At 41.2% G+C, this 27682-nt stretch overlaps 1 protein-coding gene across 2 annotated transcripts in view; it reads left to right on the top strand.

Annotated features, from left to right (window-relative positions):
* Positions 1-27682, top strand: part of CDCP1 (CUB domain containing protein 1) — a 112650-nt gene that overhangs the window by 39667 nt on the left and 45301 nt on the right. Inside the window, exons 5-9 of one of the 2 annotated variants that reach the window (XM_081344332.1) lie at positions 460-663; positions 8210-8602; positions 11040-11402; positions 12206-12299; positions 17708-20914. In XM_081344332.1, coding sequence (XP_081200458.1) covers positions 460-663; positions 8210-8602; positions 11040-11402; positions 12206-12299; positions 17708-18137 — 1484 coding nt within the window. In that variant the 3' untranslated portion in view covers positions 18138-20914. Of the gene's footprint in view, positions 1-459; positions 664-8209; positions 8603-11039; positions 11403-12205; positions 12300-17707; positions 20915-27682 lie in introns of those variants that run through there. The other variant, XM_081344333.1, reaches the window with a different exon arrangement.

Raw genomic sequence — 27682 nt, 5'->3', positions numbered from 1 at the left:
GTATCTTCTACTTGCGTTGGCTTATAGTTCTTGTCAACCCCAAATATATATGCATTCACATACAGAATGTATACAATTGAGTACCTAACATTTTAGCTGCTACTGGAAATGATCTTTTCCCTTTCTTATCAAGACAAACAGGTCACCCAAATATCAAAATTAAGATTTTCAATCTTAGATTTTTAGTATGTGGATAGAATATTAAGATCAGTTACACTTGCATGAATCTATTGTTAAATCAAATTTCAGATTTTTTTAAAAAAAATTAGGCAACTTTATCTGCCCATTCAAATCTGCAAATCTTTCATTGCTTCAGAGTCCATCACAGCAAACCCGTATACTTATACTCTATCCCTCAAAAGATCTAACTGAAATCTGAGGTAACAGCAGTACCATTTTCTTGTAAGAATATGACAGTTATTTTAAAAAATTGATCTTATGTATTTTTGTTTGTTTTAGATGTAACCTACCAAATTGATCTAACACACGAGAAGACTAATCTTACAGTGTATTCAAAATCATCAATGAATGAATGCTTGATCTGTGTTCACTCTAGCCGAAACTGCAGATCAAATGTGACTTTAGAATATGGTCGCATACATTCTGTTACTTTCCTGTGCCAAAATTTGGAGAATATAAGGATAACTGCTGAGCAAAGTATAGGTACGAGAACATTATTTAAATTTTTGTTACATAAAGGAAGAAGCAGATGTCCACCAATAATGTATTTTATTCTTTGTTTACTTGAACTTCAGTATTGTTCTCCCCTCTCTAAGTTTGCTTCTGAGAGCTGGAAAACTAGGAAAAAAGCAGACTTTCAGTAGTCAAGTAGAACTGAGCACCATCATATACTATAGGAGGAACCAGATTCCTACTTGCCCCAAGATGCCTTGCCATTACATTTTTATAATCTAATTCAATCTGAAAACTGCCATTTGTGTTAAATTACCACTCCTGTCATCTTTACTCATAACATGAAGGCTAGAGATTATAAAAGCTATATATAAACATATATTCATACCTTGCCAGATTGGGAAAAATATAGTTTATTGAAATATGGCACATGCTAGTAATATAGTTTGCAGTAATGAATAATAATTTTTGGACCAAAGTTTGGCTATATTTTTCAGCATTCATCTCTATTTTCATTGATCCCAAGATCAGTCTTAAATAGAATATAAAGACAAAATTGACTCTGATAGCTACCACAATATATGTTATCTAGAATTCAGAACAGACATGTCAAACACAAGGTCCGAGGGCCGGATCCGGCCCATGAAGTGGTTTCATGTGGCCCGCGAAGCCATCCTGGAAACAGTGAGGGAACGGCCCCCACTGCCTTGGCCCTGGCCCAGAGACCCTCAGATCTGTCCCACTCCTGCCCAGGCCCCCATAGGCACCCTTGATGCGAACGATGTAGAGCTGGCCATGCCCACCCAGTAGGCCATACGCACTCTAGCCACGCCCACCCAGTAGGCCACGCCCACCCTAGCCATACCCACCCAGCCCCTTGAGGGCAACCACAATGCTGATGCAGCCCTCAGTGAAATTGAGTTTGACACCCCTGATTCAGAATGTAATGGTTAACTAGAAAGAATAGAACATGTTTTCAATATTTGCAGAACTGTTTAGGCTTCCAATTTTTTTACTAGATTGAATAAAAAGTTCTACTTTCTCTTGATCTAAAATGGAAGCAGTTATGTGAAGGGCTCACAATATTCATGGGGGACTTCAAAGCAAAAGTGGGAGAAGTAAGTGATGCTCCTATAGTTGGAAACTTTGGTTTAGGAACCAGAAATGGTGAGGTGACAGATTTGTAGACTTCTGCAAGGAACATAAGCAATGTGTGATGAATACTTTTTTCAAGTTGCCAAAAAGATTCCTCTACACTTGGAGATGACCAGCAGATACACGAAATAATATAGTAAGGAACCAAATTGACTATTTTACAATAAACAAAAGATTTAGAAACTCAGTAAAATCAGTAAAGACGTACCCAGGTGCAGATGTACCATCCGATCATAATCTACTACTTACCTATGTCCAGCTGAAACTAAAAACGATGAAAACATGAATCCTGCTAAACTAAGAACTGACAGAGATTTCATCATTAAACATGGAGGTATGATAAAAGAAGAACTAGAAATTCATTTAAGAGAAACCAACAACCTGAATGATGAAGATGTAGAAGTGAACTGGAATAAATTTAAAAATGCAATAGTAGAGGTAACAAACAACAGTGGATGACAGAGGAAGTCCTTCATCTCGTGGATGAAAGAAGACCTTATAAAAATAAAAACAAAGAAAAATACAATGAATTGCAGAAAACAATTAGAAGAAAAATTCAACTGGCAAAAGAAAAGTGGTTTGTAAAAAGATGCAAGGAAATAGAAGAGACAGAACGTATGCATGATAATTTCAATTTACACAAAAAAGTGAAAGAAGCAGCAGGCCTCTGCAAAAAGAAAAGCAACTTAGTTGACAAAGAGGGGGAAATTATCTTAGATGAGGACAAAAAACTAAAAAGATAGAAGGAATATATTGAAGAACTTGTTGAAGACATTAGGGATGATATAGATGTGGAAAGTATAACAACTAAACTAAACATCATTATGGAGGAGGTTGAACATCCAATAAAAATAGCAAAAACAAGCCACAGGACCTGATGATATCCCGGTAGAAATTTTAAAATTCTGGAAGACAATGGGAAGAATTTTTTTACTGCAGCTCTTCAATCGAATATATGAAACAGAAAAGATACCAACTGATTGGCTAAAATCAACCTTTGTGAGAATCCCCCAAAAAATAAATTCAAAGAAGTGTACTGAATACAGAACAATAAGCTTAATGAGTCATGCCCTGAAAATATTCCTGAGAATAATTAACACAAGAATATACAACAAAATTGAGGAGTGTCTAGGTCAGGGTTTGGCAACCTGAAACAGTGAAAGAGCCACTCAGAACCAGTTCCCTCACAAAAGGAAAAACTGGGAGCCGCAAAAAATGGGTGCACATGTGCGTGCATGCGCAAAACAACAGGCTTGACAGAACAGTGGAGCCTAAGGGGAGACATACAGCCGCCCTGCCCCCTCTGCTCTCATTCACTCGCCTTTGCTTGGAAAAGCTTCTCTCTCACTCTCATTCACTCATGTTTTGTTTGCAAAAGCTTCTCTCTCACTCTCATTCACTCACATTTTGCTCTAAAAAGCCTCTTTCACACACTCATTCACTCACACTTTGCTCGAAAATGCTTCTCTCTCGTTCTCATTCACTCAAAAGGCCAGACACGGCACCTCCATTGACTTCCATAGGGACACTTGGCAATGAAGGGGATGATTAAAACCGCTCCCGCTAGTGCTGCTACTGCTAACTTTTTCACTTGCTGCTTGGTTCCAATGAAACTGGAGAATCCCTGGATGCCACTGCTGGGGGTAGAGGAGGCTGCCCGGGTTCGGCCATATTGGAAGCCAACGACAGTAGTGGTGGAGGCAGCGGTGAGAGAGACGCTGGAGGTCTGCTGCATCTCCATCAGCCTCCACCTCCCCCACAGAAACAAATCCCCGTGCTGGCCCCCATGGCAGCAGTGAGCCCCAAGGACTGGGCAATTGCTCTGCCGGTGGCTGCTGCTGTTAGGGCGGCCTAGTGCACTTGCTGAGATGCTGGAGCATCTTTGGCAGGAGGAGTAGCAATGCCTGCCTGCCGGGCGGAAGAAATAGGAAGGTTGGCAGTGGCAGCAGCAGCTGCTGTTCAGGAAGCTTAGTGCCCTTGCAGAGATCCTGCAGGTGCTCCAGGCCCGGCAGAGCTACTGCGCTGTATGGCTTTGGCGGAGGGGTATCAACGCTTGCCTGCCGCGTGGAAGAAACAGGAAGGCGGCGGCGGCGGGGTGCCCGGCAGGCAGTACTCGGCAAGTGCACTAAGGATCTCTGCAAGGGCACTAAGCTACCTCAACAGCAGCTGCCGCTGCCACCGCCAACCTTCCTGTTTCTTCCGACTTTGGCAGAGGGGTAGCAATGCCTGCCTGCCACGCAGAAGAAACAGGAAGGCGGCAGCAGTGGGGCACCTGGCAGGCAGTACTCAGCAAGCGCACTAAGCATCTCTTAGTGCACTTGCCGAGTATTCTCTGCCGGGCGCCCATCCGCCACCAAAGCCAGAAAAAACAGGAAGGTTGGTGGCGGCAGTGGCAGCTGCTGTTGAGGCACCTCCAGGATCTCTGCAAGGGCACTAAGCTGCCTCAACAGCCGCTGCCGCCGCCAACCTTCCTGTTTCTTCCGTGTAGCAGGCAGGCATTGCTACCCCTCCACCAAAGCCGTGCAGCATCTCCAGGATCTCTGCAAGGGCAGTAAGCTACCTCTTCCAGCCATTCCTGTGGCTCTGACACACACACACATGCACAAGGGGGAAAACGCCAGACTGCTAGCTGCCTTTTCCAGCCATTCCCATGCGTCTGACACACATACAAATGTATGAGGGGGGAAAACAACTCCGGAATGCCGGCACATCTACCAGCAATTCCCGCGGGTCTGACACACACACACACACATGCATGAGGGGGGAAACAACGCTGGACCGCCACCTCCCTAGCAGACCTCCCCTGCGGGATGTGCTGCCAGGAAGCCAGGCGGCCCGATGAGCAGACTGTGTGGACCGTGGCCCATTGGCCGAGGCAGGGCCAGCTCCGGGATGCCATCAGAGTCAATGAGCGGCTCAGTGTGGTTCTGACATTGTCAGCACAGCCAGAGCACAGAGGAGCCAGCGGAGGTGGGCCAGCAATTCCGCTGAGGCAAGGCGTCCCTACGGCTCACAGCACCAACAGGGTGAGGGATGAACCGGCGTGGCAGCAGTGGGGAGAGGAATCCTTGCGGGCTGCGGTTCAAAGTGAAAGAAGGTGGTGCGGAGCTGCAGGAGGCAGTGGCTCACTGGTAAAACCAACAGACTTGGAGGTGCTGCGGCTGGCCTTTTGAGGCGCCGCGGAACTCCATTGACTTCCATGGGGATGGTTGGTAATTGGGGCTGATTGAAACTGCTGCAGGATGGCTTTGAGTGGCAGAGAGAGACACAGAGAGATGCAAACGTGTCTCCACAGGAGAGGCAGCAAGGGCAGGAGATGAGGCAGCGGTAGCTTGTTGGTAAATCAACAGACTTGGTCTCTCTCACACTCTCTCTCACAGAGAGAGAAAGAGAAAGAGAAAAGGGGGGAAAGAAGGAGGGGGTCTGGCAGCGCCTGAGACTCAATATGCTGCTCAGAAACAGCACCACCACCACCCCTGCATGCCCCATCTGACCGACCCACTCACCTTTCCAGCAGTCCTCCCATCTCTTCCTCCACTGCTGCCACATGCAGTCTGAAGAAGTCCCACAAACCAAAGAACTTCAACCAATCAATTAACAGTTCACAAGTTTTTTCCCCCCGTGAGAAGTTTGAATTGATTGGTTGAACTTTTTTAGTCCCACTTTTTTTTTCTGGACTGCACATGGTGGCGGCGGAGGACTGGGAGCCGCAGGAGACGGCCAAAAGAGTTGCATGCAGCTCCAGAGCCGCGGGTTGCCACCCCGTGGTCTAGGTAACACACAATTTGGATTCAGAAACTATCTTGGTACATGAGATGTGCTATTCAGCATTCACGTTCTTGTACAGTGTTGTAGAGATGTCAATCACAACGTTTACATGTGCTTCATTGGACGTTTTTGCTTTGACACATTGATTTTGAAAAAGCATTTGATAAAATAAGACACAGCAAACTATTAGAAATCCTGAAACAAGTGGGACTAGATGACAAAGACATACAAATCATAAAGAATCTATATTGGCATCAGTTAGCAAATGTGAGACGGCCAAAAATACTCAGCTGATGCAGAAATACGTAGAGGGATCAGACAGGGATGTATTCTGTCTCCACTGTTATACAGTTTCTACTCTGAGTCAATCTTCAACGAGGCACTGGACAACATTGATGATGGCATCAAACTAAATGGTATTTGGATCAACAATTTAAGATATGCTGATGATATAGTTCTGCTTGCCAGTAAGCATGAAGACCTTCAGCTCCTCATCAACAGAGTCACAGAAATATCTGAAAAATACGGCTTGAAGCTTAACATTTCAAAAACCAAGTCAGCAAACAACCCATTAATTTACCACCAATAAATTCAGAAGGAATACCATTAGAAAAAGTTGAAAGGATCAAGCACCTCGGTGTTAATTTACATGAAAGCTGGGACATGACCATTGAAGTAAAGACAAGGATAGAGAAAGCTCAAACAGCATTCTTCAAAATGAAAAAAGTCTTCTGCAGTCATGACATAAGCCTAAGATTGAAAATCAGGCTTGTCAGATGTTATATTTTTTGTATCCTGCTCTATGGAGTAGAGAGTTGGTCTCTGATAGAAGGCCACCTGAAAAGACTGGAAGCATTTGACATTTGAATTTACAGGCGGCTGTTATGTATAAGCTGGATTAACAAGATCAGAAAAGCCAAGGGAAAGCCAAGGGAAATTATCAAAACAATTAAAAAACAAAAGTTAGAATATTTCGGACATGTAATGTGACACCCAGAAAAATACAGCATACTCCATTTAATCCTCCAGGGAAAGATTGAAGGCAAACGAAGTCCAGGTAGAAGAAGAATATCATGGCTTCCAAATCTAAGGGACTGGTTTGGACAAAACTCAACAGCACTTTTTTGTGTGGCTGCTGATAAAAATAGGATTGCCAACATGATTGCCAACGTCCAATAACGGATATGGCACAAGAAGAAGAAGATGTGAAGGGCTTATTGGCAAATTCCATTCTGCCCAATTCAGTTATCACATGCCTTATTTTGGATTTCTCCATTTTTAAGGAAGGCAAGGCTTTATCTTTGGTGATACCTTATTTAGAATTTCTTAGAATAGTTGTTTGGTCCTATTCATACAGTTGCTATTCTCTTTGATGATGGAGAAAAATAGATCTCTTTCCCCCCAGCTCCACTCATCATATTTCAGTGCAAATGTTTTATGTTTGTAACAATACTGTCAAAAAGATGGTTGAGAAATTCTTTATTAATACTGAAAGGCAAGCCAAGTGCCTTTTAAAAGCCAATATTGGTGACATCCAGTTTTTTCTAAATGTCTTGTAATATCTTCTAATATCTCAGTTTGATATCTATTAATGCACAGCATATAACTCAAATTTACAGTTTTTCTAAGAACTAAATGCTTCAAAAAACACTAATTCATCTCTCTCTCTCTCTCTCAATATTAAACATTAATATTAAAAGTTAATTAAAAGATGGGGAAAAACTTTCAGGGCACTAACCAACCCACAGCCTCATGTTTCTATGTGAGCCCAAGAAAGGCCAGAGACATGTTTTCACTCCTTTTTGGAAAGCCAGAAGAGTGCCCGCCCCCTCACTTCTAGGGGGAAAATGTTCCACACGGTGGCGAAAATGGCAGTGAAGGCTTTTTTCCTGGACCCCACAATCAGACTTCTTAAACTAGTAACAGTCTGCAGCTTGCCTTCTCTGTCTGAATGGATGGGATATTCTAATAGGACAAAGCTGGCTCCATAGGTAACCTGAGGTCTCATGCCATGTAGAGCTTTAAAGGTCATAACCAACACCTTGAATTGGACCCAGAAGCAAATCAGCACCCAATGCAGCTTGTGCATTGAGTGTTATATGGGCCATTAAAGGTTATATGATGAAATAATCGTATGACATGCTTCACATATCAGTATAAATTAAGAGAGGGAATATTGAGAGTTAGTGAATTTACATATTGTAGGAAGCCATTGTTGTTGACTACCAGGATTGTCTAGCTTTGTGCATCTTAAGTGATCGTATGCTTTACAAAACACAACATCTGGGATCATGAAATATGTCAAGTCAGAAACGAAGTATACAATCACTTGATGTGATTGTTGAACCAATATAGTTGGATACTTGAAAGTAGTTTAATGATAGTTTGTTGCAGTGAAAAATATGGGTAAGGAATTAAAAGGTAAACCTTAATATATTTGGAGAGCACTATCTTTGGAAGATTAATATACAGGATAATTACTCAAATATAGATCTCTCAAATTCTATGTTTTATTGATTTACCAGAAAACTTTCCATGTAGAAAAAGATGCTTGCCATGTAGAAAAAACAGTAGTGGGAAAGTTAGAAAATTGCCTGATTTTCTTTTTAGTTTCAGATTCAAATCTGCTGTGTTCTGTTTTTTCTGAATACAGTTTGCTGGAATGCCAGAACATGTGAAAACCTATTCTTCCAGCTGGCTGTATCTTCTGTTCTTCTCCAGCTGCCAATTTTAATTGAAACATTTACATGGAAAATTCAGGCTCTCGAAGCAGTAAATATAGAAATCAGGTCCTCTACTTTGAAACTCAAGCAACATATCCCAAATCAGGATCAAAGGTGCAATGGAAGTTATAGTTATATTATTAATGGCTCCAGTCCAGGAAGGTCATGGAGTCTTGGTTATTTTTGTCCCGTTGGAGACATTGAAAAAATCCAGATTAAAGATAATGTCACCATAACCCTTAAGACATATGGTAAGAGATGGTTCAATGAGTCTAATGCTCAGAAAAGAGATCTGAAGCTGTTTTTTAAGCCAGTTCTACAAGGTGAGTTTGTTTTCTTTTATTCCTTGCTTACATGCAATATTTATTTTATTTTATTTATTTCTTTTATTCGATTTATATATCGCCCTTTCCCGAAGGACTCAGGGCGGTTTACAGGGCATTTTAAAATCACACCAATACAAAATACAAAGTTAAAAGACAATTAAAAGATTAAATTATCCCTGAAAATAAAAACCCCAGTTAAAAATTCTCAGCCTGGGCCGGAAAGCTCAAAGAGCCAAGTCTTCAGGTCCCGGTGGAATGAACGTAGGTCAGGGGTAGTCCTGAGCTCCACAGGCAGCTGATTCCAGAGGGCAGGTGCACCCACAGAAAAGGCCCTCCCCCTGGGTGTTATCCTCCGGCAATCTTTTACCGGCAGCACCCTGAGAAGACCCTCCCTCTGCGAGCGCACTGGATGAAGGGAACTTGATGCTGGCAGCAGGTGTTCCCTCAAATATCCCGGACCCAAGCCATTTAGGGCTTTATAGGTCATCACCAGCACCTTGAATCTCACCCGGAGGGCAACCGGAAGCCAATGCAGCTCACGGAGTAGAGGTGTTACATGGGAGTATCGGGAAACCCCCATCACAACTCGCGCGGCCGCATTCTGCACCAGTTGAAGCCTCCGAGTGGTCCTCAAGGGCAGCCCCATGTAGAGAGCGTTGCAGTAGTCTAAATGGGAGGTCACGAGCGCATGAGTGACTGTGCGTAGGGCATCTCGGTCCAGGTAGGGTTGCAACTGGCGCACCAGGCGAACCTGGGCAATATTTAAAGATTCTTGGAATTTATCATGCCTTATTAAACTGAGAATCAAATGCAGTGTTCTTTTCTATATAATTCATTTTTTGTGTTATTGCACTGAAAGCAATGTAATGTTTTGAGGTTTGATGACTGGGTTCCATCACAATGTGGAATACTTAATTAGTACTTAGAATAGCATATGATAAGGAAGCAAGATCAAACGTCATATAGATGGGCAACAGTTCCAGACTATCCTCTCGGGAGGGTAATATGTAAGTGAAAGCTTAAGGAGTCATGAAAAAAGCAGGGCTCAAATGCATCCTTCCCTAAATACTTAAAGCCTAGCTAACTCCTCTTTAATTCTGGCTTGCAACATGTTTTATTATTTTTTGGGGGGATGGTGGTTTTTTTTTCATTTTTGTACATAGGTTGTGTATAGTATATTTTAGGTGTGTGTCATGTACGTGTTCCACTTTGAGAGCGGGCAACTAAATTTCAGTTTTGATGTGTGCCATTGTGCCCACAGTAAAAAATGACAATAAAGATTATAAAGATAAAGTATATTGTTCTTCCCCCCCAAGAGCTTGGAGCAGAGTATGCTCTATGACAACCTTCTGTTAGCCTGAGCAGTCTACCAATCTTCCAAGACATTCATTTCTTCAGTTCCCCAAATTCTCAGCAATGAATATCTTAGAAGATTTCCCATTTGATAAGGCTGAGAATTAAATTAAAAACAATAAGCTAAAGGAAAAACATGCATGCTATCCAACAACTTAACACAAAAGGTACCAGTTCAAAGAGCATTTTGGTATATTACAATTATCCAATAATGTTTGAACAGTGATATATTTAATTATTTTTTTAAAAAAACATATTGCAAGCCATCCAGAGTAGTTATATCAGTGAATTGGGCGGCATTGAAATTTAATAAATAAATAAAAGCATTGATGGTATTTGGATGAGTTGGAGACAGAAGCTATATTTATCCTGAGAGAAAACACTTTAATTAGGGCCAGCGTGGACTATTTTCACTAGTGGAATCAGAAATACCCAAACATTCTCTGCACAACGTTCAGGTGATTCTAGGAAGAAACTAGACTGGGTTTTTTTGTTTGTTTTTTGTTTTAATCTGTTCTTGTAAAAGTGATACTTCTAGACTACTCCATTGAAAAGCCACAATATATTAAATTAAAGTCATTATCATTGAGAAAGGATTAATGGTAGCCCTTTTGAGGGAGACTATTAGGAAAAAAACAAAGCCAAAGTTTTCTACTGTGCAAACATCCATTCTATAAAGCAAAATTTAAAAAAAATAGTAAGCTGGCATAAAATAGAGGGGGGCACAGAAAAAGAAGCAGGTCTTTGACTACTATGATCCTGGTTACCTTTATTGGTAATGAAATACCACAAAGAAAACGTCAATCATCACAGAAGCCATTACAAAATATAAGATACCCAGGTAAGTTTGCAGATGAGAAGGTATAAAACAGACAAGTAGCATGTATGATGTGATCGGGCAGATCCTAATTAGCAGCTATGGAGTTCTAGTCTTGGAATAACTTATGGAGGGCACCTGTAGATCTAAATTCATTGTTGATTACTGTAAGACAGCTGCTATCATTTTAAGCAATTGTGTTTCTCAGATTTGTGTTCTAAAATTAAAGAATAGACATGTTTTTTCCCTTCCTTGCCTCTACAGAAGATTGCATTTTCACCCTTAGTCCAGATCCAAAAGCCAAAGTTTATGTACAGACTCCTAACTGGCTGGAAGGCCTTCCTCCTTTAATGTCAGTGTACTGGAATATCAGTGTCCCACCAAAGCAAGTTGCACAGCTGACATTCTTAAAGGAAAAGATGGGCCTAACATGTGAAAAGAGTAGAGCTTTCATCTACATTAAAGAACAGAGTCCAAAAGCAGTGGAAACTGTGTTCCGTGATGATAATGTACTCCCGAAGACTTTGAATATGAGACAGCATTTTTGGATTAATATCAGTAATTGTAAGCCATCTGCCAAGCAACAACTGAGTTTGCAATTTTTGGTGACATTTCAAAAAAATTCAGGTGAGATCATATTGTTTCCCAACCTAGTTCCCTATAAAATTTCATACAAAGAAGGAATTATCCTATATGAATGAATCTTTCTTTTGAACCTACTAGTCCAGGGAATTAGACCCACCCCACTTTAGCCCATGGTTTAATTTGGGGTACAAAAAGAGTCCTAAAAATGTGACTTAAATCAATGTGACATACGTATCTTATTTTTGCATCATGATTCTTAACATGGATATTTCTTCAGCACGATGTAAATGTAAATTGCAGCAATCAAAATGCTGTTGGGCATGAAAGTTCACAAAAGAGGAAGGCATCAAATAGCCTCTCTCAACCTCCTATGAAGAATATCTTTGAAAAGAGCATTATGTACATGACTTTTTTTCCTGGCACATAATTTCTTACGACTCCTCTCCTGTTTGTTTGTTTTTAACTTCTCTCTTTCTTCAAGTTCCTCACCATCCCTTCCTTTCTTCTTACCACCCAGCTATTAAACTACTGGAAAAACATTATGTATCTACTCAGTCTGTGAATTGTTCATGTATTTCATGTTGATTTCTGTTCCCTTCTTTCTAATTCTATGCAAACATGCATGTAATCACCAATATTTTAAATTTGGTTTTTAGTAAATTATCAATACATTTAATTGTCTTGAGGGTATTTTATTCAAGACATGGAAGATGAGAATGGAGGGGAAGAATCTGTGTCACTTCTCTCTTTCCAAGCCCCTTTGATCTTCTGTATGAGAAGTCTTCGATGAGTTTTGGAAGGACCAAAAGCCTTTGAACCATCTTTTTCCCTTCGTCCTTTCACAGATGTGACCGTCATAATTGGTGTGGTGGCTGGTGGGATGGCAGTGCTAGCCATTATTGGGCTCCTCATCTGCTGTGTTAAGAAAAAGAGAAAAAAGTAAGTTCATTTTGTTTTGGTGCCCTTTTTCATTGAAATTAAAACATACATGTTTCTTTTTATTGTCAACTGAGATTAGCAGTCCTTAAGCAAACAATGCAATAGGGGTATTTCCCCTCAGAAATTCCTTTGAAAGAGAGGTTGCATCTGTGGCAGTTATATCATCTGTCTTTTAGAGGCTCTGTCTGTTTGGAAAGAAAGACAGATACTTCCGGTCCCAGGAAGGATACTTCACAGTCCTCCTGTCTGAAATAGCTGTTTTTGGAGCTAAGTGGAAAGTTGCCTGGGAAGAAACAAGTAGAAAAGACTCTCCCTACTCTAGTTTTTCCCCTGTGACAGTTACTCTCCCTCCCATCCCAGGACGATGAGCTATATGGGGAAGAAATAGAAAACTCTGCTAAGCCTTTTCCTTGCCATTTATTTATTTTTATTTTTATTTTAATTCCATTTATATCCCGCCCTTCTCCGAAGACTCAGGGCGGCTTACAAGCTTAGCAGTAGCCTTCATTCTATGTATATGCCTGCTTGTTAGGGCTTTCGCCCACCCACCCCAAGCGGCATTATTACAAAGTCAGCTTAATTGCCCCCAACAATCTGGGTCCTCATTTTACCTACCTCGGAAGGATGGAAGGCTGAGTCAACCTTGAGCCTGGTGGGATGCGAACCTGCACTAATTGCAAGCAGCTGGTGTTACTTAAGGAGGCATTAGCCCACTGCTCCACCAAGCTCCTTAATTGATTAATTGAATGGCAATTGGGCATCTATGGGAAGACTAAGGGAAAAGGAGAAGTCAGGCCAGGAATTTCAGACTGTCCATATGGGTTGTAGGTAAACTTGAAAAGAATGTCTGAAGAGGGAAAATAAAAGATCTTACTAGCGGTTGTCCTATATGCAGGGATGTCATGACAAGAGTTGTGTACATGAATCAGGACTGTTTCAAAATATTACAGGGTCTGAAGTAGAATGTCAAATTCCATTCCCACTGAATGGTATCCAAGGCTGCCATCTTATGCAGAATATTCTGAACAATAGCCTCCCTTCTCCTTGATGATATAAGTATAGCAAATTTTTTTTTAAAAAACTAGTAAGTTGTAACTATGGCTATTTTTGACAGTCCACCTCTCCGTCTTTGTTTTTCTGCTGCTTTTGTGGTTCTCTCTGAGGATAGATTTTCCAAAGAATAATTATAATTCCAAACTCTTTAGGGTTTTCTGTCGATAATGTTTAGTGAATTGTAATTTTGCAGAGCAGTTCTGAGAGCCTCCATAAGGAAGATACAAAGGTCATCTTTTAGATACAGTGGTTTCTACCACTGCTTTGCTACAAACTCACTGACCCCTCTGCAAGCTTCTCTTCCTTTTTATTAACAGGTCAGATAGTTCCCAAAGCATCTCAGCCAGCTTTGTGTGTCATTAGGTCAATCAGCATTCACTCAGGATGGGATAAACCCAAGTTTTGTCATTTTTTTTCCTGTTAGTGGAAATCATGCTCTGATGAAACAGTCATGACTGTGCTCTCCGTAGACAGTCCTGTTTCTAAATTGGCCAGGACTGTGTCAGCAAGATTTAAATGATGCTCATGATAGAAATCTGAGTCATATTGCACTCCAAGTACTATACATTTTCTGTTTTGTATTATGTGATTTAGGCCATACATAAAATGGAAAATCTCATTAACAGGAAATGATTAAATTAATAAATTACTCAAAGCCTGTGGGAAAATGAGATAGGAAATCCATTGATTCTCCAAAAAGGGGTTAGATTAAGGGCTGCACAAAAAACAAAAAAAAACCCTAAATGGGCAGATTAGGTTTTGTCTTTCCATATAGAGTGTTAAAACATAGTTATTTTTCCTAGTTTCGGGGCTGAACCGAACATGTTGTAGTTTCTATTTTTTTTATTAATAAGGTTTCTGCATGTTATTAATGGCAGAAAGTGAAGAGGAACTAAAGAGCCTCTTGTTGCGAGTGAAGAGGGAGAGTGCAAAAGTTGGGTTGAAACTAAACATTAAGAAAACCAAGATCATGGCATCCGGCCCTCTCAATTCCTGGCAAATAGATGGGGAAGAAATGGAGGTAGTGACAGATTTTATTTTCCTGGGCTCCAAGATCACTGCAGATGGGGACTGTAGCCAAGAAATTAAAAGACGCTTGCTCCTGGGGAGGAAAGCCATGTCAAATCTAGACAGCACACTAAAAAGCAGAGACATCACCCTGTCAACAAAACTGCGTATAGTCAAGGCTATGGTCTTCCCAGTTTTTTTTTTATTACATTTATATCCTGCCCTTCTCCGAAGACTCAGGGCGGCTTACAAGCTTAGCAGTAGCCTTCATTCTATGTATATGCCTGCTTATTAGGGCTTTCACACACACCCCAAGCGGCATTATTACAAAGTCAGCTTATTGCCCCCAACAATCTGGGTCCTCATTTTACATCAACCTGCCAACAAAAGTGTGTATAGTCAAGGCTATGGTCTTCCCAGTTGCAATGTATGGCAGTGAAAGCTGGACCATAAGAAAGGCTGAGTGCCAAAGAATTGAAGCCTTTGAACTCTGGTGCTGGAGAAGACTCCTGCGAGTCCTTTGGACTGCAAGGCGATCAAACCGGTCAGTCCTAGAGGAGATCAACCCTGACTGTTCTTTAGAAGGCCAGATCCTGAAGCTAAAACTCAAATACTTTGGCCACCTAATGAGAAGGAAGGACCTAATGAGAAGGAGGAACATTGTCCATAGGGTCGCGATGGGTCGGACATGACTTCGCAACTAACAACAACAACAACAACAACAACAACAACAACAACAACTGCATGTTATTATTCGCTACAGCATATAATAATAATAAACCTTTATTGTCAAAGTACAACGTGTACATTGAGATTAGCTGAGCCTCCCCCCGTGCTCTCTCCCCCCAACACACAGTGACAACAAACCCTCCATCCTACCACACCATGTGAACCAACTACACCACACACCGGCCTCCCTAGTCAATTCTGCATAAGTTCACAGAGATTATATCCCATTTAAAAGCCTAACAGCCCACGGATAAAAGCTATTTTTCAGCCTGTTGGTACGGCTGGCTATACTCCTATATCTCCTACCAGATGGTAGGAGAGTAAAGAGATACCGTCCAGGGTGTGAGTCATCCCTGAGAATCTTCCTCACTCTTCCAAGGCAACGAGCCCTGGTGATGTCATCCAGTGGTGTCAGGGGACAGCCCACAATGTCTTGTGCTGTGCTCACTACCCTCTGTAATACTTTCCTGTCCGCGGTTGTCAGACCAGCATACCAAACCACAATACCATACGAGAGGACGCTCTCTATAGTATACCGATAAAAGAGGGTCATTAGCCGTTGTTCTACCCTGTTCTTCCGCAAGACCCTAAGAAAGTGAAGCCTCTGTTGGGCCTTTCTAGCCACCTGGGTTGTGTTAACTTTCCAGGTCAGATCTTCACAGAGGTAGACTCCCAGAAATTTAAAGGAGGAAACTCTCTCCACACAGTCCTCCCCGATGTAAAGTGGGGCAGGTTCCTCCTTTTTTCTCTGGAGGTCTAACACCATCTCTTTCGTCTTGCCGATGTTCAGGTGCAAGTTGTTACTACACCATATGGATAGTTTTTGTACCCCCGCCCTATATGCTGTCTCATCCACACCTGTAATAAGACCCACCACAGTTGTATCATCTGTGAACTTGATTATCGCAGTGGATGGGTCAGATGATACACAATCATATGTGTATAAAGAGTACAGGTAGGGTCTAAGCACACAGCCCTGTGGCGTGCCAGTGCAAAGCTTCAGGGGGGTGGACAAAGCAGACCCGACCCTCACTGTTTGTAACCGATCCCTAAGAAAGTCTTGAATCCAATCGCGGACGGCAGGGGAGAATTTCAAGTCAGTCAGCTTCTCGATGAGAATGCTCGGCAAAATGGTGTTGAAAGCTGAGCTGTAGTCAACAAAAAGCATCCTTGTAAGCCGCCCTGAGTCTTCGGAGATGGGCGGGATATAAATGGAATTAAAATTTAAAAAAAAATCCTGATATAACTTCCAGGTCTCTCGAGATGACTTGCGACAGAGTGTAAAGTAGTAGCTATGGCATCGTCTGCCGACCTATTTCCCCTGTAGGCAAATTGATGTTTATCAAAGTCCAGTGGGAGGCATGTCCTAAGATGTTGGAGAACCAATCTTTCGAAGCATTTCATGACTACAGACGTTAATGCAATAGGTCTGTAGTCATTCAGGCACTCAACTGCAGTTTTCTTGGGGACTGGGACAATGGTAGCTGCCTTCAAGCATGATGGTACACATGCCATTTGCAAGGAGATGTTAAAAATCCTTGTCAGGACCCCTGCTAATTGATCGGTACAATTCCTGACCACTATCCCATCTGGGCCTGCAGCTTTGCTGGGATTCACAGCCTTCAATACAGCTCTCACTTGGTGTTCACACAGGGTGAGTGGCTGAGAGTCAGAAGGCCGGCCAGCAAAGGCTACAGGGTCTGGTCTTTTAACCTCGTAGTGGGCAAAGAAGATATTCAGCTCCTCAGCCAACGAGGCATCGGTGTTTGCCATGCTCCTCGTGCTGCCCTTATAGTTGGTTAAGTGCTGCAGTCCCTGCCATACTTGCCTCGGATCGTTATTCGCTAAGTGGTTCTCCACCTTTTGTTTGTATTGTTGTTTTGCCATCCTAATGCCTCTTCTGAGATTTGCCCTGGCATCTCTGTATGCGTCCCTGTCCCCTGCCTTAAAGGCAGAATCCCGGGCTCTCAGGAGTGTTCGTATCTCTGCAGTCATCCAGGGTTTACAGTTCCCGTAAACTCTAATGCACTTATCCGTTGTTACACTATCAGTGCATGTTCTAATATAAGAGAGTACGGCATCTGTATATGAATTTAGATCTTGTTCTTCAAATACACTCCAGTCAGTGGTAAGCTGGTGGCCATGTGTAATAATTCATTGGCAGTTAAATGTAACCTTAGGGTTTTTCTATTACGGTGGATGAATCAACTAGTGAAGTTAGGATGACATACCATCTCACAATACGAGGTCATTAAAAAACAAAATAAAATTGAAATAATATTTTATTACCTATTTCCTTTATGTGAATTAAGGTTAGCAACCTCACAAAATAGACTATTTCCCAAGCGATTAACTAAATGAATTTGTTATTAAGACCTGTGAAAATCTACACGAGAAAGTAGAAGCTGATTTTCAGAAAGAGCTTAAAACTTGATGATAGCTGTGAGAACCATTTGTTTTTCCTCTAGGGAAAAAGAATCATGGTAGAAAGTTAAATGTGACACCTTTTAATTAGCAAAATGAGAGTGTAAGCTTTGTAAATCAACATCATGAAAATCTGTGAGAGAGTAAAATGCAAAAGTGTATTGTTTTAAAACTTATTTCCTCTTCTCTTTTAGCAAAAGAAAGGAAAGCCAAAACCCAGTGGTGGGACTTTATAATACCAATGTCAACACTTTGTTACCTGGAAGGCAGGGCATTTTTAAAAAGGAGAGGAAGAAGAATGATTCTCATGTCTATGCAGTCATTGAGGATGTTATGGTTTATGGGCACCTGCTTGATAATTCTACAAGACCAGAAATGGCTGAGGTAGGGGTGTACAGGCCCTTTTCTGGACCAGTAAGTACGACACCACCTTCCCCACCTCCAATCAGAAAAATATCTAAGAGCTCGGACCTGCAGGAACCATCAGATATGCTTGTAACTGATAGTGAGAACTATACCTTTGCATGTCATGTGCCAGAGGATATCCATAATGGTGACCTGAATGTAAATGGTAATGGGCACATGGGCAGCAGAAACAATGAACAGGGAAATTCTGTGGACTAGACTTGATATCTGGATGATCTATGAATTCTCTGATTGAAAGAAAAAACTAACACTTGCAACTCACTTATGGGTTGTGTTCGAAACCTATTTATGTGGTTTCTTTTATTAAAACATAGATTGCAGATCTGTTCATATTTTTGGAAAGAGGTTCCCGAGGATGTAATTCAATACTATGTTGTATAGAATGCAACAACTTTTAAGTTTGCAGATTTTTTTAGTCTTATATAACTAACCTTTTATAAAAAAAAGTCAGCAAAATTGCTGAATGTTAAACAAAACTAAGAAATGATGTTAGCAAAAGAACTCTTGATCCAAAAATTGCTCTGGTAATGAGCATTAAATGCAAGAATTGTGCTTTTTTTAAATGAGATTTTTACTTAGTATATTAGTACATTCAGTACAGTACATATGTATTTTTTTAAAAATATTACTTTTTAATTTTAGTGTTTGGAAATAATTTAATCAATTTTAACAAATTATCCTCAGTTACATATTTCAAAGGGTGGGCAACACTAAGTTTGTAATGAAAATAAAAGGACCATTCTACAATTAATGGAATTAACTGTTCCATTGTTATGAAGTAATGGGTTGCCCTCCTACTTAACTATAAAAGCATCCTGGTACATAGGAAACAAGCCTTCTGAGATATTTGGGCCTGAGCTCTATGGTTTCTTTGCCACTTTACGCTAAGAACTAAGATTTCTTGGAAACTGACATAAATCCATTATGCAGATTTGTACATGTCACCAAAAGTCTGTCCGTGCATCCATCTGTCTAGTTTTGAGAAAGGGAGGTGTGAATTTTTTTTCTTAGAAATAGACAGTTTTGAACATATCATCAAACCTTAGCAGAGAGTGGCCTATTGTGAATTAACATTTAATAATTTGGTTTGAATACTTGATTTGGATAATCCTGACTTCAACCGACTCAGAGTAGCATACAGTAGAATCAACAGAATACAAACAAAATATAATAACCATAAAAAGAATTTAAAAAGTAAACAAGAACCAGTGGTAAATTCGTCTAACCACACCCATGTATAATGGGCAGGGGCCCCAACTACCCTAACTCAAGACCTGAGAAAACAGAATTCAAAAAGGAACAGAAAAGATATAGTTTCAGCGGGGTTCGTGTTTTATTTTTTTTTTAAGTTTGCTATCTTTATGTAATTTATCTTGAAAAATACTTTTGCCATACACAGGATTCTATTCAATACATTTCAATAGATGAGAAGATGTGGAAAAGCATTTTCACTACAGCTTGAAATTAGCATTTTGATGTTCTATGTAAGCAGCTAACAGCTACAAAAATTTTTGCACTGTTCTAACCATATTGCCTCTTGCACAAAGTATTTTCCTGGTGAAGAATAGCTATGAGACAGTTGTTGGCATGCTAAGATTTCATGAAATTGCCACATTTTCTGATTGGTCTGTATGAAAAAACTAAACAATTTAGAATATATTGTACATCTGTAATTATTTCTATTATCCTATTTCAGGGATTGCAAATATTTGAAAAGTTGCAGGCTGCAACACAAGGCCTCCTGATTTTTCCAAAGGCTGCAGGAGGCCTTCTGATGATGCTACAGCATCACAAGAAAAGTCAAGTTTGATTTTAGCCAAGCTTTAATGTTCTGTTTAATCATTTTATTTCACTGGATCCTTAATGCTCTCTCAGCATCCCGCCCTTCTCCGAAGACTCAGGGCGGCTTACAATTTAAGCACAAACCAATGTGCTTAGCAATAGCCTTCATTCTATGTATCTGCCTGCTTATTAGGGCTTTCGCCCCCCCCCCCCAAGCGGCATTATTACAAAGTCAGCTTATTGCCCCCAACAATCTGGGTCCTCATTTTACCTACCTCGGAAGGATGGAAGGCTGAGTCAACCTTGAGCCTGGTGGGATGCGAACCTGCACTAATTGCAGGCAGCTGGTGTACTTAAGGAGGCATTAGCCCACTGCTCCACCAAGGCTCTTTGTTTGCTTGAGATGTTTCATTACCCAACCAGGTAATATTATCTGTGCTACTGAGTGGGTGGATTGCTCCCTATTTTTATTTCATTTGAACTGTGTGGTTAGATATAAACTGAACAAGTTGTTTGTTGTCATAAAGGATTATATATGATAATGGTCCTTATATCCTCAGGCAAATAAGATTGAGTTTGTTTACATTCTTATATGTGCATATTGTGAATTTTGTCAAGGATGTTTGGGATTATTTAATGAAAAAGAAAGTATATTAAAGCACTGTCAATTCTCCTTCTAAAGTTGCAAAAATATTTCCTGTTAGCATAATTATTTCTGAAATCAACATTCTTATCAACAATAAGACAGATTTATTAATTTTGTCACTAATATTAGCGGAGCTGTTATTATAGATCCAAAATTCCAGTTAATTGAATTTTAGTACGAACTGTTGGGTCAAGTAAACATTATAAAACTATCTTTCTCTCCTATCTCATTTTTTTAGTTTTCTGTCACAATTTCTATTCTTTAGTTAGTTATAACTTGTTCTTGATATATTTCTTTGTTATATTTAAAACCTTACTAACATGTTTTCTTAATTTAGACAGAATATTTGTAAATATTTGTCACATTTTTAATATAAATGGAAGTTCTAGTGTTAGTGTTTTCAGAGTCTTGTAACATGGTGGTTCTTGTATGTTTCTCTGAGAATTGTTTTATTTAATTTGCATTAATGCATACAATTGAAATGTTTGTGTATATGCATATTGTATATACTTTGTGCATTCTTCAAAATGAAATAAAAGAATGTTTACAATTTAAGCAAACCTCAACTGAATTATTCTTTATTGAGAAGCTTGCTTTGAAATCCAGCAAAGGAAGCTTAAGGAGGTTATTGAAGAAAAATATATTCTGGTTGAATGTACTTTGTTCTTCTTAGCTTATAAACAGTTAAGGGGGAATATATAACATAGATAAAGCTTGATTATTGTGCTAATTTTTTATTATATGATAAAAATATACTTTTAGAAATTAAAGAAAGGAAAAACTAATTTTAAGAAGACTTACTTATACAAAATTGATCGGGTTAGGTTTTTTTAGTCAACTATTCATATTTTTTCTGTTCAATTACAAAAGGATAAAAGCTTCTCTGCATTTTAGCTTGTGGTTTGACTGAAGATTATTTTTCACCTTGAAAACTGAATTAATAATCTTTGGAATCAAACAGCCTATTTAAAGCTAAATTGTAGTTCTTCAGGAATGCATGTATGTTTAGACAACCTAGCTCTGATAAAAATGAAAAGCTAACATGAGGGATTTGTAATTTAGATATAAAGGAATAAAAAGCTACTTACAGCCATTTTGCAAAATAAAATCTGTTCATATATTAGAAAATTAGGCAATAAATGTAAATAAAATGATTTATACCAACAGTTGGTATTTGCTAATGATGAAGAACAAACTAATTACAAATATTTATGTAATAAAAAATGGTAGAAAGATTTTTGCTATCCCAGATTTACAATCTTGGATTGAAGATAATATTTGCTCTGTATTTTGAAGAAAGAAAAAAAATGTTTTTCTGTGGTCGTGATTTAAAACTATATTTAAACATTGAACTAAAAGGATGTGGATTTTTCTGTTTCACTTTCTTTTTGTATTCTATTTCTTTTCCTTTAAATTTTGCATATTAAAACAAAAACAAAAAACAAAAAAAATATGGAGGGAAAAATGCCAAGCAAGGGCTGGCCATAGCAGTTTAAAAATACTTCTTTCATTCCAGTCTCTCTGTTTATTAATCTAATGAATATGCCTTTTAAACACATGTTTAAAGGATATAAATATGTAAAATATGAAATATTAATGCAATTGGTCAACTAGTAGGTATTGCTATTGTCAAGTCTACTTTTATCAAATGTTATCAAACAAACTGGTTCACTCTACTTTCCTGCCTTTGTAGAAAACATGGACTCTTAATGCAAAATGAAATAATTCTCATGGAAATATTTACCAGTTAGTACATACAATCATCAACTGCTACTTTAATTTTTCATTTTCTCAGTTGGACCCAAATAAAAATTTAATTATGTCCCACACAAATTGTTGTGTATATAGTTATAAGTATTTGACAGCTCGGCGCCCAGCAACAGCTGGTGGCGTCAGCATACGCTCGGATTGGCCGGCCAGCTTTTGGTGGGACATTCCAACACAAATGATTGGTTAGGAGCTCGCTGGCCAGAGTATTTAAAGGGCTAAAAGGGGCTCTGGGAGTGCGATGTGACTACCACAATAAAGCTGAGTTACTGAACCTCTGGCTGTCATCTGTTCCCTCACGGTCCAGCCCACGTTATCTAACAGTGCGATGAAGGTGGGATTGATACTGCTATAACTGAGCTGAAGCACTAGCTGAGTCACTCAAGCTGAAGCACTAGCTAAACCTCGGGAAAGGGGGAAAGAGAAAACTCTTCCTGAAAGTTCCTTCCCGTTTAAAGCAGTATCCTGGACTGGGACAGCATGACCCAAATCAGTCACATCCGTGAGTTCGATATCTGCTACCCTGGTCACTGGGAGTCACACTTGGGGCAAGTTGAAGGCTACCTCCTAGTGAACCGAATAACGGAAGATCGGATGAAGGCGGCGGCTTTGTTGTGCCTCAGTGGTCTGGCTGTTTATAATGTGGCTGTCGGGTTATGTAACCCAGACCCTGTCACATCACTACCATACGCTGACCTCGTCAACAAACTGAGCCAGCATTTCATGCCGAAGAAATAAGAAATTTTCTGGCTGCTACAGTTCATCCAGAGGAACCAGCTCCCTGGGGAGTCAGCAACCGACTTTGTAGCCGTGGTATGGCAAGCCGCTCGTATGTGCAGGTTCCCTGACCTGGAAGACCAGATTCGTGATCAAATCGTCTTCGGTCTGAGCGACGAGCATCTCCAACAGAAGATAGTCACGAAGCCAACCATGAGCCTGTCTGAAGTCATTAATGAAATAATGGCTCAGGAGGCTATCAACCACAAGACCTCACTCCGACCCAGCAACAACTCAAGGGGATCCATTCAGCAGGAGAGTGTTGCGGACGGCGGAGATGATGAACCAGCAAATGAGGCAGAGATCGATGCCATTCTCCAAAGGCTGGAGAAATTCAAAATCGTCGTGACAACACCACAAACCAAAAGAAACCGGCAGCGGCCAACAAAAATCCAAGATATCCAAGCCACAGTTCCAGCGCAAAATGCCGTTCTTGCGGTAAAACGCCACATCCGAGCCGTCTGCCAAAACCGTGACCGCGACAACCTCAACGAACTTGACTCGTCACCAGCAGGTACTAATAACCCGTTTTTCCCCAGCACTGAGCCCCCAGGGACCTGGGCACACACAGTTGTTGAAAATTTGGAAGTGGCATGCCAGTCTTCAATCCACTGCCTACTTAAGCCAAAGATCAAAATTGAGGTCAGTTTGCAAGGAATTCCTTGCCAAATGGAAGTTGATTCAGGCTCATCTGTCTCTTTAATCTCCTACGAGACATATTTAATGATCTGTGGTCAAAGCAGGCGGCGGATTCTATTGGAACCAACCAAAATTAAATTAACTGATTTCCAACGTGCCCCAATTAAAGTGAAGGGACAGGCCACAGTTTTAGTCAGTTATAAGGGGTTCCAGGGCCGCTTAAATGTGCTGGTAACAGAGGGCAAAAGAACTAATTTAGTGGGGCTGGATTGGTTTGAGGCCCTAGGCATTTGGCTGGGGGAAGTTAATAACGTCCAGCCCGGTAACCTCGAATCCGTCTACAATAAATTTGCAGACGTATTCAAGGGTGACCTGGGAAAATACACAGGGATCCCCATCAAGTTAAAATTAAAACCAGAAGTCCTGCCAATTAGAATCAAGGCCAGGAGGGTTCCGTTCGCTCTCAAGCACAAAATTGAGAGCGAACTAGAAAAATTAGTTAAACAAGGGATCTTAGAACCCATGGAAGGGGGCGACTGGGAAACCCCCATTGTTACCCCTCTTAAACCAAACGGACAAATAAGAATTTGTGCGGATTATAAGGCCACAGTAAACCAGGCCTTAAATCCGCATGCTTACCCGGTCCCCTCAGTGAAACACGTCCTCTCGGCAATACAGTCCGGCGCCATCTTTGCAAAGTTAGATTTAGCGCAGGCGTACCAGCAGATCCCGGTTGCTCGCAAAACAGCTGATATTCAAACGATCATAACACACAAAGGAGCCTTTAGGGTGAACCGCTTGCAATTTGGCATCTCCGTAGCTCCTGGAATATTCCAGGAAGTAATGGAAAGAACGCTCAAAGGTATTCCTGGAGTGTGTCCGTATTTTGATGATGTGTTAATTGCTGGAGAATCAGAGGCAGTTTTAGCTGACAGGCTGCAGGCTGTGCTAAGTAGATTCTGTACTGCTGGCTTAAAATTGAAGAAAGAAAAATGCAGTATTGGACTGACTTCCACAGAGTTTTTAGGATTCAGGGTGGATGCACAGGGCTTCCACCCCACCAACTCTAAGGTAAGAGCCATTAAGATGGCTCCAACTCCTAAAAACAAGGCAGAACTACAAGCTTTCCTTGGGTTAATTAACTTCTACCGCTCATTTTTGCCGCACAAGGCAACTATTGCAGAGCCATTACATAGATTACTGGACAAAAAAGCCCCTTGGAAATGGTCCACTATTCATGACAAAAGTTTTAAGAGCCTTAAGCAACTGCTCTCCAGCAATTCAGCTGTAACTCATTTCATTGAGGAAAAACCAATCTGCTTAGCATGTGATGCTTCACCTTATGGTGTGGGTGCAGTACTTAGTCATTTAGAAGGAAATGGAGAACAAAAGCCAATTGCTTTCTACTCCAGGATGCTCACAAAAGCTGAAAGGAACTATGCTAAGATTGATAAGGAGGCATTGGCCCTCGTTGCAGGTGTAAAAAAGTTCCATGACTACCTCTATGGTAGGGAATTCACCGTCTTTACGGATCACAAGCCCCTGTTAGGCTTATTTACAACTGACAAAGCAACCCCACAAATCCTGTCTCCCAGGATTTTAAGGTGGTCCATGTTCCTTTCTGCATATACATACAAATTGGTGTACAAACCGGGGAAGGAGATGGGCCACGCAGATGGTCTAAGTAGGTTGCCCCTAGCAGTGAGTGAGCCAGACCCTGCCCCAGCTAGTAATATTTTAGTCTTCCGGGAACTTCCTGAGGGCCCTCTCCAAGCTAAAGACATAGCAGTCAGTACTGCTGCTGATAAAATCCTATGCAGGGTATTAACTTGGGTAGCCTCTGGATGGCAGGAAAAGAGCCCAGGGAATGAGTTCCAGGCATATTTTACTAGGAGGCACGAACTGTCTTCCCATAAAGGCTGTCTGTTATGGGGTAGCAGGGTAGTGATTCCAGACAAATTGAGAAACAGAGTCCTGGAAGCCCTACACGAAGGGCACCCGGGCATTGTAAAGATGAAAGCGTTGGCACGTAGCTATTTGTGGTGGCCAGGCCTTGACAAAGCAATAGAGGAACAGGTAGCAGGCTGCTACCAGTGCCAGAAATCCCGGCCAGAACAGCCTCGCTCCCCAGTTCATAAATGGGAGCCAACACACACACCTTGGTCAAGAATCCACATAGACTACGCAGGCCCCTTCCAGGGTCAGCTCTTTTTAGTGGTTGTGGACAGTTATTCTAAATGGTTGAAGGTGGTTCCAGTGACAAGCATGACTACTGCCAAAACTGTGCAGGTGCTTAGGGGGCTCTTTGCTACGCATGGTCTGCCGGATGTGATTGTATCTGACAATGGCCCACAATTTAAATCTGCTGATTTCCAGGCTTTCATCAGGGCCAACTTGATTAGGCACATCACGTCCGCCCCCTTCCACCCGGCGACTAACGGCCTTGCTGAACGAATGATAAGAATGACTAAAGACGCCTTGAGACGCATCATCTCCGGTGATTGGCACCAAAGGTTGGCTCAATTCTTGCTAAGTCAACACTCCACACTGTCAACAGCCACTGGCAAGAGCCCCACTGAACTGCGTTGGGGCTGGCGTCTCATTACAAAATTGGACAGACTGCACCCTGATCGAGTGGCTGCTGAGGCGGAGCAGCCCACTCCCATCAGGGAGCTAAACATTGGTGACCAAGTATGGGCCAGGAACTATGCCTCTGGGGACTTCTGGGTGCAAGGGGTGGTAATTGATAAAACGGGACCATTATCTTACATTATAGAGGGGGAAGGGGGCCGCCAGGTTAGATGGCACATCGATCAGCTAAGGAAACGGGCCCAAGAAAACCAGCAATTTGAACAGGCCCAAGACCGCCAGTCAGCACCATTCCCCCCAGGCTCACCTACACCTTTAAGGGCCCCGGATGTGTACCTTCCAGCCTCTCAAACTCTGGAGAGGCAAGAGACCTTTACAAACACTGAACCAGCTACTATAACATTGGACCAGGTTGGTCAACTTATTGACCCAGCCCTCAAGGACAGTGGGGGAGAAGAAGATCTAGACTTGACACCAGCCAGGGTGGAGCAGCCTATAAGGCATTCTTGCAGATCTCGCAAAGCACCAGCTTATCTGGAAGACTTCATAAGGTCATAAGGTCAAAGTATGGGGGGCAAGCAAGAAAGTACAAGTCAAGTTATGTCAAGTTATTCTGTTTATTATTATTGTTCTTATATGGGGGGAAGGGGTGTTGTGTTATAGGTATTTGACAGCTCGGCGCCCAGCAACAGCAGGTGGCGTCAGCATACGCTCGGATTGGCCGGCCAGCTTTTGGCGGGACATTCCAACGCAAACGATTGATTAAGAGCTCGCCGGCCAGAGTATTTAAAGGGCTAAAAGGGGCTCTGGGAGTGCGATGTGACTACCACAATAAAGCTGAGTTACTGAACCTCTGGCTGTCATCTGTTCCCTTACGGTCCAGCCCACGCTATCTAACACAAATGATGGGATTACCCTTGCTGTTGTGTATGATGTCCCCATAGTCTTGCAAAACTTGCCGAATTCCTGGTTAAATGCATTTAATAGCCAACAATATTTAGCTTTTGGTGACAACATCACCCATCATAATTATCTTCCAACAGGTGCCCCTACTGAGAACATAGACTGACTATATGAAAGCCAGACTGTTCTGATATTATTTTGTTTCCTTGTTGTATTCCCTATTTCCTCTGATTTCACTGGTTTATTCCCATATATAAAACTATCTGATTGTACACTTGTTTCTTCTGATGTAGGCCATATCCATTATGATTTTAGATAGATACTTCTGGACTTTTGACACAAAGTTTAAAAACCTCAGCTCTTGAATTTTACATAAAGCTTCCTGGATGAAGAAATCGGAATAGAAAAGAATTTCCCAACAGACAATATTTAGGTCATGTCAGGATGTTTAGTTGACTAGTCTATCATGCTTACTTTTATCTAGGACTTCTAGAAGATTATACATCAGTGAAGTTTAACATTATTTCCTTTTCCACATCATAATTACAGGACCAAATTAGACCTGAACCAGAACGCTTCTGATAGGAGATATTTTCTGTATCTACTTGAGGTTCTCCTTACTGTTTCATAGATTTATCCT

This window comes from Vipera berus (genome assembly GCF_964194415.1).
Source record: "Vipera berus genome assembly, chromosome: Z".
In the NCBI taxonomy this organism is placed as follows: Eukaryota; Metazoa; Chordata; class Lepidosauria; order Squamata; family Viperidae; genus Vipera; species Vipera berus.
This window is presented reverse-complemented; position numbering and strand designations above follow the sequence as displayed.